Source organism: Rattus norvegicus, chromosome 3 (genome assembly GCF_021556685.1).
Source record: "Rattus norvegicus strain SHRSP/BbbUtx chromosome 3, alternate assembly SHRSP_T2T, whole genome shotgun sequence".
In the NCBI taxonomy this organism is placed as follows: Eukaryota; Metazoa; Chordata; class Mammalia; order Rodentia; family Muridae; genus Rattus; species Rattus norvegicus.
Window position 1 is genome coordinate 119783837 of NC_141536.1, and position 14032 is coordinate 119797868.

Consider the following 14032-nt stretch of genomic DNA (forward strand, 5'->3'; position numbering starts at 1 on the left):
TCCATAAACAGAAGACAGAGCCATACATCTGAACCAAGATCAGGTTACACATTCCTGGCTGCACACTTAGGTTTGGAGCCATTACTCTCTTGTAAAGGTCTAAGAACCGCCCGTGTATTTATTCCAAGCAAGGATCTTCCTCAGCTTGGCAGAAGAAAAATCAAGCTGACCCTATCATTTACGCACAAGTATCCCACAGCCTCAAACTGGCATCTGCAGGCTCGGAGTTGTGGCGGAGTTGCTGGAGCGCAGGCGCGGCAGCATGAGCTGGACCCTTGCCCCCCCTTGCCTGAGATCCACAGCACCTGGCGTCCCCACATCCCTGCCTGTGCCTGCTGGGACCCTGCGCAAGGCCACGCGCACTGGCTGAGGTACCGCCCGCTGGCGCCGCCTCGGGGCTGCTCCGTGACGTCAGGGCTGAGCGAGGGGCGCCCCCGCCCGCCGCTCGCCCCCGGGCTCTGCACCCCGCCTGCCCTTCATAAGAGCCAGGCCTGCGCCCACCGCGCCACAGCTGCTCTGCGGAGCCCGCACCCGCCGAGCTCCTCCTACATGCAGCTGGCGAGCGGCACCATGCAGCGGGCCATGCTCCTCGGCCTCCTGGGCGCAGCAGCTCTGGCTGGTGAGTGGGCTTTCAGAACCTCGGACAGCTCCCGGCGCTGCAAGTACCGGGTTTCACCCTATGTCTTGCCTCACTTTTTCCCTGATTCCCTTGCCTCGCCTGGCTTTGAGTTGGAGATGCAAGAGCTGTCCAGCTTTTTCCTGCTTTCCCGCAGGGGTTGTGCGGCCCTCGGAAGCGAAACCGCATTCTGTGTTCTCTGCAGAGGTGTCAGGTTCTCTACAGGGCTAGAGAGGGGCTTTGCAGTTTGATTTTCCCTGTGACTTTTGACAGCCCCTTGACCACAGCAGGGTGGGAATGCATGCAGTTAGCCCCTGCAGAGTTTCTTTTATTATTATAAAGGCTCGGAGTTAGAACTAGATCCATGTGCATGGAAAGGCATTTTCCTCAGCATGTCATATATGTGTGTGCAGGTCTTCGTGTGTCTGTTTCCAGGGTTACACTTTGTATTTATGTTTCTTAAGATAGGCAATTCACGTTTAAGCCAGTCGGTTTTTTGTTTTGTTTTGGTTTTTTGATTTATGAATGGAAGCTGTGCTAGCTCTAGAAATAAAAATAACAAGACTGTGTTATACCCATGAAAGTATCTCTGGAGTAGTAAAATAAATGTTTCAGTCAATTTCAAAGGATGAAAACAGAAGGAGTTAATATTTGACGGTTGTGTGTGGAAGGCTGTGGTGCTGAGTATTAAACTACTCTAAATTCACTCAATGATCTCTGATGGCTTAAAGTGTGTTTGTGTTGGGATACTGAAAAGTAAGTACAACAGTAAATTAAGCAAGCAGCTCTTTGTCTCTTTGAATGGCCTCAGAAGAGTCTTTTGTTCTGAGACTAAGGTTTCTAAGTAGAATTGAGATATCCATCTCTCTCTCTCTCTCTCTCTCTCTCTCTCTCTCTCTCTCTCTCTGTGAATAATATATATATGCCTTTGATTGACCAGAATCTCTCATCCAATATTTGACAAAACGAAAGGCAATGGTAATTTACTGCATTCGCATTGTCCTCAATTTTAAAATATCATTTATGAACAACCAATACATATTCTTAATTTGATAAAAGAAAACAAACTGAGCAACTTAGAATTTTTCAAGTATTTCAGAAAGGTATTGCTGAACAGGACACAATGATGATACTATGCACTGTGTTCTAGATTACAAAACAGTAACATTTTTGTCTATTGTTTAACTGGTTAATTAAACATTTTGGTGGTGGTTAAACATTTCATACCTCTTATGGAGGAATATTCTAATAAAAGATCATATTTAATAGTAACAAAAATGGAGATATGATACTCTTATGTTTTAGGCTATTACTCACACATGATGCAGCCCACTGCTTCAAAATGTCACTCCCAGTCGTATCAGCTATCCACAGGTTACAACTATCTCCACTACCAAATTTTAGGATGTGCTCATCACCCAGAAACATGCCATGTATTCTAGCAATCATCTCCCCATTTCCTCCTCCCCATATCTGGCAATGAGAGACTTCCAGCAGTTTGTGATTTAGAAAAATCATGGTTGAGGACCCCAAGAAATCATCTACTTCATTTTCTACCACTTAGAGCTTTTTGAAAGGACATCCACAACCATCTGTGGTAAGTACTGTGCACCTTAAAAATTAATATGAATAAGCCAAGAGCAGAATATCTGTATCACATTACAAGAAAGATGTATTCTTTTTGCTATGCGGATCCTGTTTGACTTACAAGTTTGGTGGAATCTGGGGGTGCCCATGGTTTATTAGCTGGAGAACATGCTTAACCTATCTTGCAGCTGTAATTTCCACACGAGTCAAACAGGCTTATGGGTGTTGATGCTTCAGAAGTCATTCTCAGATTTGTTATTTGATTTTTTTTATCATTTCATTATTTTACTTTTCCATAAACATTACATGTATTTGTTATTTGCTACAGAAATAAGTTAAACCAGTTTAGGGTACCCAATATATCTTTAGTTATTTCTTTGCTCTCACAGATTCTATTGGAAGAAATGCATGCCACTTGTCAGTCTCACCAAGGTACACAATGCACCCCCACAAGCAAACCCTAGTTCCTTTCTATTAAGAAGAGTCTGAGGAGTCTCCCTTGGGAAAACAGGGATGCTCTATACTAGTAAGTTGTAAATTGCTAATTGTCTAGGACAATGAGACATCTCTTGCCTATCAACTCTGACAAGGGTTAATAGTTTGGCAATGTAGGTAAACTATCCACTTGATATTGGGGAGGGGGGACAACAGACAGAACTATATATGTGGATCTGCATTGCTACAGAAGGTCTGGAAAGTTGAACCTGGAAAGGGTGATTTCTCAGTTATTAGGGGAGTAATTCTTCCATAGTTTTTCTTTCCAGAGAATTTCACAGATTTGAGGTGAGAAAAGAGAAGCACCAAAATGAGCATGTTCTCAAAAGAGCAGTCATTGGAACATGAACGACTGGCCCTAGGCTGCAGCTTACTTAGTTCAGGGAGGGATCGCTTGCCTAGGCTCAGTCTGCAGCACCAAAGAAAAGGAAAAAAACAACAGAACCTCCAAAGCCAGGCACAAGAACCCTGAGTGCAAAAGTTGGTCAGTCGGGTTTTGTCTGACCTGCATTTGAGGAAGAACCGGAGTCTCTCTTCACAGTTTATTAAACACTTTTCAAACATTTGTAAGTGACCTTTTAATAAAGCTGGATAACAGTGAGACCCTGGAAACAACTGAGGTAGATGTTTAGTAAAGTAAGCAAATGAGAAACATTCCCTCTGCCTCCCCCTTTATTTGGTTCAAGTAGTAAAAATTAAGACTTACATATACTAGGAAAGTACTTGACCCTTAAGACATAGTCCAAGTCTCATGTATTTTTCCTCTGGGTTGATAGGCAATGGATTAGGTGTGGTGAGTAGGTGTTTGAACAGGCTTGGTGTGGAAGAAAGGTCAGGGCGCTGGTTATAAATAAACTGCATTTAAGTAGCTTTAGTGGCTGATGCCTGAGAATTTTGCTTTTGCCCCAGCTAGGTCTTCTGTTCTGGGGACCAAGGAAATCGCTCCTCCTTAAGTGTTTTCCAGCCTAATGATTGTTTGTGGAGATGGGAATGTTTGTAGAGGCTTTGAGCTTCTCTAGCAGAAAGGATTAAACAAAGGGAAAGTGAAAGGTGAAATAGCAAAAGCAGCACTCATTGGGAGAAGGAAGATAAGGCACAGGCCAATGCTCATCACCCAGGCTGGTTCCTGGCACAGGCCAATGCTCATCACTCAGGCTGGTTCCTGAACAGCAAAGACATGCCAAATGCTGACTTAAGGGAGGCTGAATCTCATAAAATCTTGAGCATTAATTTTTCCTTTGAAACATACTGTCCTAAACCGGTTTTTAAAGGCCAGTTTGGATATCCTAACCTTAACAATGTGCTGGAGAAGTTGACATTTCTAGTGGTGTTTATACAATTGTATACACTGCAGAAAACTATAACCTTGAATGCAGATCACTTAAGCAAAGGTCTTGTGTGAGTAATGATCTAATATCCATGGTTTGGGTGGTTGTAATTGTTGAGGGTTTTGTTGCTGTTGTTATTTTTGTGTTTTGGGGATTTGTTTGTTTGTTTGTTGGTGGTGGTGGTTTTTTGTTTGTTTTTGAGATAGGGTCTCTCTATGCAGTCCTGGAAATCAGGGAAACCAAGCTGGCCTCAGATTCACTCACTCACACTCCTGCCTCTGCTGTGATTAAAGGTGTGCACCAACGTGCCTGACCCTTAATACCTGTGTCTTTGTGTAAGGGAGGAGATCTTCTTGGGAGAGAGCCTCAGATCTGTAGCCACTCGGTGTAGACAGAGGGAAAGGATTGCAGATGGCACCTGATCTACTTCAATTTAAAAAATTACTATTGCACAGAATGTAGAAAACTGTGCAGAGTGAGTGCACAGCTTAGCACACTTTTCACAACTACAGGACAACTGTGCAGCCAGCACAATACTTGGTAAATTGCCAAAACCTAAGAAGGTTCCTCATTTGTGGTCTGGATTTGATTTCTATTGGCTATAAGACAGCATTTGTTTCCAAATATGTTCAAGGCACTTCTGGGGGAAATAGCAGTGTATTTTATGTATACACACATGTATATGCATGTGCACACATGTGTAAAAGCAACTAGTAAATTATGATCACTGAGGTCATCCTAACCACGGGTTCTGCTAAGTATTCAGTCTGCATCCCCCTCAAGAAAAGCAGGGTGATTTGATAAACATGGTTCTTTCAACCTCCTAAAACAAAAACAAAAACAAAAACAACAAAACCCAACTTAAGACATTTTCTGTCTTCTTCTTCAAAGCTGTCATCTCAGCTCCAGTGGATAACAGGGATCACAATGAAGAAATGGTAAGTTGAAATGTTGGTCTTGAGTCTTGACTTGCATGTACACCCTAAACTGTCTCACTCCCTTTGACAGCTCCCTCCCTCATGTCCCTTAGAAACTGGGACAAATGATTACCCTCCTGTAGTAAACATACACATCCATCCTAGGGAGATTTAGTCTTCCTGAGGACAGAGGCAATTTCTGTCTAACCTGCTTAGAACTAGGTCTTTATTTCCCTTCTTTCGGTTATCACCACCCAATGCCTTCTTTCATTCTGTCGTTTAGTACCCTGGGAGGCTTCCTCATGGTCTTGTAAGTCTGTGTCCCTGCCCTGAGCATCTTGCATCAGTTCTAGCCACATGTTCGAGCCTCTAGTGACAGGAGGCCCTGGTCCAGCTGTGTTTCAGTGACACCAGCTGTTTTTACGTTTCTCATAGGTGACTCGCTGCATTATTGAAGTCCTCTCAAATGCCCTATCCAAGTCCAGTGCTCCAACCATCACCCCTGAGTGCCGGCAAGTCCTGAGGAAGAGTAAGTGCTCCATACTTCAGAAAGATCTTCATGCCTACAGTGAATCCTTTTCCTTCAGCCTCCACCTCACCTGCAAATGCATCCTTGTGATATAATTTGACAGACAGTGTTGATTGACTGGTCTGGTACCTAGGAAGACAGTGATCTGATTTCCGGTCCCTTCATAGCTGTCTGTTGGTGGGAAAAAATCCTTTTTTTTTTTTTCTAGGCTTATTTTCTCAGAAAAGGGAATTGAGATCGACTGTTGGTCTTTGGGCCATCCATTCCTTGATTTCATATATATATTTTAAAAACTAAACCAGCCTTCATTTGGGTGGGGAGAGGTGTGGGGGTGCTTGCTTGAGGGTAGATAAGGAGGAGACTGAGGAAGTGTTGGGAGGCGAGAGGAGAGCAAGGTTGAAATACTGCTCTGAGGTGAGCAGAGTATTTTCTCTGCGTGAAGAGCTGTGGGAAGCAAAGTTTAAACAGTGGCGTAAGCAGTATCTGCTGTTAGCAGTTTTTAAAAAATTATATGGTCCTTGTCATTTAGGAAAGTAAGCCAATTCAAACAAATCCTGCTCTTGTGAGCACTACCACTGCAGTTCTTAGGTAAGCTTGGTACAGTGGGTGCTTTCTTTTCACCTTTCAGATCTCCCATTACAAGGCAAACTCTCTTGTGGTTGTGACACATGGGGTTCATGCATAAACCATGGACAGTTGGAGAGTGACCTGGGTTAACTCAATCTACCTCAGAATTGTGGCAGGTATGGGGATGGTCTAGGACATGAGGAGCCCAATTAAACAGTGAATGGATGCTTCCTTATACTATTCCAGATAGGATGCTTCTGTCTTTCTCAATTTATCTAAGGGGCTTCTAATTCATCCTAGGAAGCAAATGCTACTACCTTTGGCCAAACCATTTTGCTGTCACCTTTTCCCTGTCTTCATTTACCAGATGGAGACAAGAGGGAAGAGCCTGTCATGCTGCAGTAAAATTATAAAAAATACTGTCTGTTACCCTCACTAGGTCTGGCACCACAGTGCCCCAAGATATCTTCATCTCAGTCAGAAAAGCCTCTCACCCGCTTTGTTCTATCCCATACCACATTGCCAAAGGCTTCTCTCTGCGCCTGGCAGCAATCTCTCTACCCATCTAGTTCCCAAGGCAGGCTGCCACCATGCCAGAAATATGTATCCCAATTCTGTGGCGGCCTAGTGTCTCCGGCTGCCACATACCCTTTTAAACTTAAATCGCCACATGAAAGAACACACAACACATTAACCTCTGATCCAATTGATAAGATATAATTGCCCACCTAAATATACACAGCCCTGTTCACATCCATCCCTTAAGAATATTCATAACAACCTGAAAGTGTATAGAGAGGAATCTTAAAGTCAACCTCCATGTTCTCTCCATGGTTTCCTCCTGCCTCCTCCAGTCTTCTCCTCTCTCTAAAACTCTTCTCCTGCCCATCCTTCCTTCTTGTCCAATGACAGGTCTCGTTCTATCTTGTACCTGCCCGTACCTGTGTGATGACATCATCCTACACTGTCATATAAGGTCACTAGTCATATAAGGTAACCATGATTCCTCAGAGGAACGTTACCGAACTCCTTACTCTGCTCCTCTCCAAAATCAGGTGCTTAGCCCTCAGGTAATTCCAGCTTGCCAATTGTTCCCTGGGATCTGGCTGTTGATCCTGCTCCAGAGATCAAAGTAATGGGCTCAGATCTCTAACAAGGACACTACATAGAGACAGAAGTGGCCTGGAAGACAGACAGAAGTATTCCTTCAGGGTTGCAGTTTCAAGCCTCATTCGGGCTAGACTTGAAACTATGAAGGAGCAAGCAAGACTAAGGGAAGCAGCACAGTGTGGGCCCATTCTCAGGTCAGCAGTGCAGTAATATGGACCTAGTCTCAGTGGCAGCAGCGGTAGCAGCAGCAGCAGCAGCATAGCAGCCTTGGGGTACTTTTAAGAGCTTGTGCTCCTTGACTCTCATCCTCTGGGGGAAGAACTACACACTTTCTCACCAGATTTTGGTATTCAGACTTTGCAAAATTCCAAGGGAAGTTAAAACTTTGAATTTTTATTTGTTTTTGTTTGGTGGTGGTAAGGAACAAGTCCAGCTTTTAAGTATGTCTCTAAAGCTATATAAAGATTTTATCACCCAGTTAAATATCAAGCCAATTATCTATCTATCTATCTATCTATCTATCTATCTATCTATCATTTTTCTTTCCATTTATTTACATATATATATATATATATATATTTGGTTCTTTTTTCGGAGCTGGGGACCAAACCCAGGGCCTTGCGCTTCCTAGGTAAGCGCTCTACCACTGAGCTAAATCCCCAGCCCCTATATATTTATTTTTGAGACATGATCTCACCATTCTAGCTCTGGCCAGCCTAGAATTCAGGAGGTTGGCTTTGAACTCACAGAGATCCACCTGCCTGTGTCTCCCAAGTACTGGGATTAAAGGTATGCACTGCCACATCCTGCTTAAAATTTTGATTGTTCAAAGTGACATCTGATAATTAGGTCAGTTCTGGGCCACACCATCCCTGTACTGTTGTAGTTTTCTCTTTCCTGGCCCTAGTCTTCTTTCTCCTAACCTGGTAGGCAGACTTGCAGGCCTGGCTGAATGGAGGGAATGTTCTGTCCGGCCTGTGTTCTACCCCAAGCCTCATCTCCCAGTCTCCTATACTCAGTAAGCAAATAGGGATTTGGGGGAAGGGGATGAGCTGTAGGTTTTGATTTTTGTTTGTTTGGTTTGGTTTTGGTTTGAGTGTTTCTTTTTGGGGGAGGTGTTTAAAGGTGCTTAGAGAAGTCCAGTTTCTTACCAGGTACAAGATTTTCCTGGCCAGGGTTGGCTAAGGTTGATCTGGTTAACTCTGCCCGACAGGATGGATGAGATATGCTCCCCATTTAACCCAGCAGCAAGAATAAGTGTCACACTTTGGGGTTACAGATTGACTAAGACTTCAAAGGCCAGTCAGCCCTCCCCAGTCTCACCTGCTGGGCTTAGAGCTAAATTTAGGAGGAAGCACTCAGCTCCAGACACAAGCTGCTATAGGCAGGACACATTTAACACGGAAAATATAAAAACACTTCTGTTCTTCACACTTAAGACACCTCACACCTTAAATCAGAGGAGCATGTGGCCTCTGCTGTCCTTCTGCAAACTCTGAAGATGACATCAGCATTTGCCTGGCTGAATCAGCTGCGAGCGCTACAGATGATACCATAGTCGCACAGGCTTAAACAATATACATTAACCTCTCAGAGCTGTGGTGGCTACTGTACACAATCAAGGTAAGGTAAGGTCCCGCGTCTTGGCTGTCTGGCCATCTTCTCGCTGTGCCCTCCTGTGTGAAGGGAGGCTGTGGCTCTCATGTGTCCTCTTATTAGGACCTTGCTCTCATTACGAGGGATCCACTCAGGGCCCAGAACCTTCCAAGGCCTTCCCTCCCCAAACTATCACAGCATCTATTAGTATTTCCCCACAGGAGTTTGCAAAGGGGGCACAGAGAGTCAAGGGTACCATCCAAAGCCTTCTTGCTTACTTGTCCTCGACTAAATAGCCCTGCCCCAGCACCTCATGTAATACCATGGGGTTTTTTTGGTTTTGTTTTTTTTGGGGGGGGGGGCGAGGTCTTGGTTTGTCACTCAGTCTTACATTCACCTTGCAGCCCAAACTGCCATAGAACTCAGAATCCTCCTAGTATCATCATGGTCTCTTTCATGCTGCAGGGACTGTGACAGATGAGTGGGTACTCAAATGGCCATATATGGAAGTCCAAAGACATTCCGGCAGCCTTGTAGACATGGGAACATTATTATCAAGTCAAGCTGTGTTCTAATAGAGAGGTACAAACCAGCTGTGATTTCCTGAATATTTTATAAACTAGATAAATCTTGTCCTTTGTAGATATCAGTTCAAATTGACTCATAAGCTCTGTTCCTGCTGTGCTTGTTTTCTCTTAAGCTCCCACCTATTAACGTATAATAAACTTCCATCTAAAAACAAATAGAGCCATCCGTGCTGTTTGAGAGGAAAATAGTATGAACTACAAATATAATTTCAAATTTTCCAGTGGACATATTTAAAAAGTAAAAAAATGCAAGTGAAATTAACATCAGTAGTATATCTCATTTTATCTAATGTATTTTATCACTCCATATATGTAATATTACCTAATCTATCAAAAATGTTATTTTAATAATTCTCTCTCTTTTTTTTGTATGAAGTCTTTGGTAGCTGGTGTGTCTATCAGGTCTCAGTTTGCTCAAGCCACATCTCAGATGCTCAATAGCCACAAAGAACTGGTGGCTCCCACAGTGGGTGGTGTTGATGTTGGCCCGTAGGGCTCTGTGGCCTTGGCTTCTGGTCTCTATCTGAACTTGGTGAGAGAGGTTGAAACCTAAGCCCTTCCAACTAACAACACAGACAGTGTGATCTCCACATCCTTTTCATAGGGTGTCTTGGGGAGGATGTAGCACTTATTGACATTGGGAAAGGACAGAAGAGAGCAGCAAGTGCCACTGATTTCATCATCTGCTGACTCAGGAAACAGAGGCAGCCCAGCATACTTAAACTTACTCTCAGCACCGAGGAGCATGTAGATTGGGTGAGCCTGGGCGAAGAGAGAGAGAGACCTTTTCCATTCTTATCAGAAGGTGTAGCCATGCATTATTTAGAGATACTGAGAAGGGCATCAGTGGGCTATCTCACTGTACAAACTTACAGGGGGGGGGCTCTGCCATTACTACCTGATACAATGATGTGGGACCACTGTGACGTTCACAGTCCACTGTAGGGTGAAATGCACAGCCCAAGACTGAGCTAAGCTCAGTAATGACTTTAAGCTGTCATTTCTCTGATGGATAGGGTCCACACAATTGACTGGATAACAATGTCTGATAGATAATAAATTTTGAATCCTCCTTTAAATCTTAATATTCCCTATTTTGGCTACTTATTTTTTTAAAGTTAAATTACAGTTAGAACTATTCATTTGTGCAATGCTAACCTTTCCACCTTACTCAAATGTGGAAAGAACAGTCCTGAATTATATCACTCTGAGTCTCCACGTCTTTTATACCTGCAAAACAAGTAGGCGGAACCGGATGAATTGTAAGAGTTCTTCCGGTTCTAAATTCCAGTCTTTCCTAAAGTTGCATATGGGTTTCAGTTTTACCATTGACAGTTACAAATAGAGATGCCGGGTAGGTATTATTAAAACGTTTAAACATGTAGAGAGCTCATTAGATTCAAACACAGCCCAAGAGTTTCCATAGCATCAACTTTTCAAAGAACTCCACACATCCTCTACTGCGTACCTCTTTCCCAGGGTCCTCGGGATCTGTGGCGACCACTGAGGCTGCTACTTGACCCTCAAGCATTTTTGCAGTTGTACTTACTCCCATATTTTCATTATAGGTGGAAAAGAGGTCAAAGGTGAAGAGAAAGGTGAAAATGAGAACTCGAAGTTTGAAGTACGGTTGCTAAGAGACCCATCTGATGCCTCAGTAGGCCGCTGGGCCTCCAGTAGGGAGGAAACAGGGGCTCCAGTAGAAGACTCTCCAGGTCAGGCGAAGGTAGACAATGAGGAGTGGACAGGAGGAGGAGGACACAGTCGAGAGGCAGTAGATGACCAGGAGAGCCTCCATCCCTCCAACCAACAAGTGTCCAAAGAAGCAAAGATACGCCATTCGGAGGAGAGGGGCGGAAAAGAGGAGGAGGAGGAAGAAGGCAAGATTTATCCAAAGGGAGAGCATAGGGGAGATGCTGGTGAGGAGAAGAAACACACTGAAGAATCTGGAGAGAAACACAACGCCTTCTCCAACAAAAGAAGCGAAGCTTCAGCTAAGAAAAAAGAGGAGTCAGTGGCCAGAGCAGAGGCACACTTCGTGGAGCTGGAGAAGACACACAGCAGGGAGCAGAGCAGCCAGGAGAGTGGAGAGGAGACGAGGAGGCAGGAGAAACCACAGGAGCTTCCCGACCAGGACCAGAGCGAGGAAGAATCCGAGGAAGGCGAGGAAGGCGAGGAAGGCGCAACCTCAGAAGTAACCAAACGCAGGCCCAGGCACCACCACTGGAGAAGCCAGTCCAACAAGCCCTCTTACGAAGGGCGTCGTCCTCTGTCTGAGGAAAGGAAACATGCTGCTGGGGAGTCCAAGGATGCAAATGTGGCCACAGCCAATTTAGGGGAAAAAAGGGGCCACCACCTAGCTCACTACCGGGCTTCAGAGGAAGAACCTGACTATGGGGAAGAATTGAGAAGCTATCCGGGCTTCCAGGCTCCCCAGGGACTGCAGTACCGGGGCAGAGGAAGTGAAGAGGTCAGAGCCCCAAGCCCTCGGAGTGAGGAGAGCCAGGAAAAGGAGTACAAGAGAAACCACCCCGACTCTGAACTGGAAAGCACAGCAAACAGACACAGTGAAGAAACTGAGGAAGAGAGGAGCTACGAGGGGGCAAAGGGACACAGAGGCAGGGGGCGGGAGCCAGGAGCTTATCCTGCTCTTGACAGCAGACAAGAAAAAAGGCTCCTGGATGAAGGGCATGACCCTGTTCATGAAAGCCCAGTAGATACGGCAAAAAGGTATCCACAAAGCAAATGGCAGGAACAGGAGAAAAACTACCTCAACTATGACGAGGAAGGGGACCAAGGAAGATGGTGGCAGCAGGAAGAGCAGCTAGAACCGGAAGAAAGCAGGGAGGAAGTGAGCTTTCCAGACAGACAATACGCGCCCTACCCCACCACTGAAAAGAGGAAGAGGCTAGGGGCGCTGTTCAACCCGTACTTTGACCCTCTCCAGTGGAAGAATAGCGACTTTGAGAAAAAAGGCAACCCAGATGACAGTTTCCTTGATGATGACGGCGAAGACGGAAATGGGGTGACAATGACTGAGAAGAATTTCTTCCCAGAGTACAACTATGACTGGTGGGAGAAAAGGCCCTTCTCGGAGGATGTGAATTGGGGATATGAGAAGAGAAGCTTTGCCAGGGCCCCTCACTTGGACTTGAAAAGGCAATACGACGATGGAGTGGCTGAACTGGACCAGCTCCTTCACTACAGGAAGAAGGCAGCCGAATTTCCCGACTTCTACGATTCAGAGGAGCAGATGGGGCCTCACCAGGAGGCAGAAGATGAAAAGGACAGGGCTGACCAGAGAGTTCTGACCGAGGAAGAGGTATGGTTTGAGGCTTTTGCTTAGAATTACACTGTTGATCAAGGTTGATGTTATTAGCATCAACATGTCTGATAATGGGGAGAGATGGATGGGAAATTTCACTGTGAGAATGTGAGTGCCCCAGTCACAGAACAGGGTTGATTTCCAGTCATCATCCAGCCAGGGTGCTGCCCTCCTCTTTTCTTTTATAGTATTTAGAGAACTTGGAAAACTACTGTATCTGGGATCTATCTCCAGAGTTTCTGTCAGATGAAGGCCGGTGCTGCCTGGGTGTGTAGTATACCTCAGTGCTTGAGCACCTTGCGGCTACCAGGCGATTCCAGTGCGCATGCTCACCTCCCAAACAGCGCCTTGACCTAATTTGATCATGTCAGGTGATGCCACTCAAGCTTGAGAGTACATCAGAGTCCCACGGATTTCTGACCCCCAGAGTTTCTCAGTCCCAGTTTTATATGGGACCTAGGGACTCTTATTCCTAGGCAATTGCTTGGGTTACCCAATCCACTCGTTCTGAGAGCCCACTTTGAAGACCCCTGATGTTGGCTGACTCGGGCAGCCTCTACTGTACCTAAGTTTCCCCTTTCTCCTTAGAGCTCCCTGAGATGGAGTAGTATGATTTGACATCAGTGCTCCACTTTTCTGTTTCCCAGAAAAAGGAACTGGAGAACTTGGCGGCCATGGATCTGGAACTGCAGAAGATAGCGGAAAAGTTCAGCCAGCGGGGCTGACAGTTGGAGAGACGAGCCATTCGCTGAAAGACAGCATTGATTCACCCAAAGGCAGAAAGCAGAATTTACTATTTATTAAATGTTTGATGCAGTTGGAAATATCACTAATCTTTGCCAGAATGCTAATGCTATGCGACTAGCGTGACTTGTAGCATATTCTTCCTGCAAAATAGATGTTCCACATGTCTGTGACAATGACCGTGTTACTGTCTTTGAAACACAAACAATAAAAGATTTACCTGAAACAAAGCCCTTCTTGGTTCTTAGCTTTCTTTGAGTTAGTTAGGAAGAGTACAGTTTTGAAATCCATTCTCCTAAGTATATTCTCAAAGATAGACTTAGAATGTGTTGGTCTTTAATAGAAAAAAGGCAAGGTTTCTGAAGTAAAATACTGCAGGATATACAGAAAGAGATTGAGTGTTGTTGTAAAAATATAAAAATAAAAGAAGTATTGTTGTCTTTTACCCCGCTAGGTCCGCACCGCGGTGCCCCAAGATATCTGCTAGATATCTTGGCAGAATCACATCCCAACTCTGCAGCGGCCCATTGTTTCCTGCCACTGCACACTTTCCTACACTCAAACCATCACATAAAAGAACACACAACACAATACTCTTAGACCCAATTGATAAGATATAATTGCCCACTTA

At 44.8% G+C, this 14032-nt stretch overlaps 1 protein-coding gene across 2 annotated transcripts; it reads left to right on the forward strand.

Annotated features, from left to right (window-relative positions):
- Window positions 1-307: 307 nt before the first annotated feature.
- On the forward strand, window positions 308-13631 carry Chgb (chromogranin B). 2 transcript variants are annotated; one of them, XM_087648074.1, is made up of 6 exons: window positions 508-619; window positions 2181-2213; window positions 4918-4964; window positions 5379-5472; window positions 10901-12654; window positions 13305-13631. In XM_087648074.1, exons 1-6 carry the CDS (start codon window positions 550-552, stop codon window positions 13380-13382), a joined length of 2076 nt encoding a protein of 691 aa, XP_087504200.1. In that variant the 5' UTR covers window positions 508-549; the 3' UTR covers window positions 13383-13631.
- Window positions 13632-14032: the final 401 nt, after the last annotated feature.

Bases quoted from the DNA above. Each gene is read 5' to 3' on its own strand.
- Chgb (XM_087648074.1), top strand. From the start codon at position 550: ATGCAGCTGGCGAGCGGCACCATGCAGCGGGCCATGCTCCTCGGCCTC. The intron at 620-2,180 runs GTGAGTGGGCTT...TCTACCACTTAG, and splicing joins GGGCGCAGCAGCTCTGGCTG to AGCTTTTTGAAAGGACATCC. The intron at 2,214-4,917 runs GTAAGTACTGTG...TCTTCTTCAAAG, and splicing joins GACATCCACAACCATCTGTG to CTGTCATCTCAGCTCCAGTG.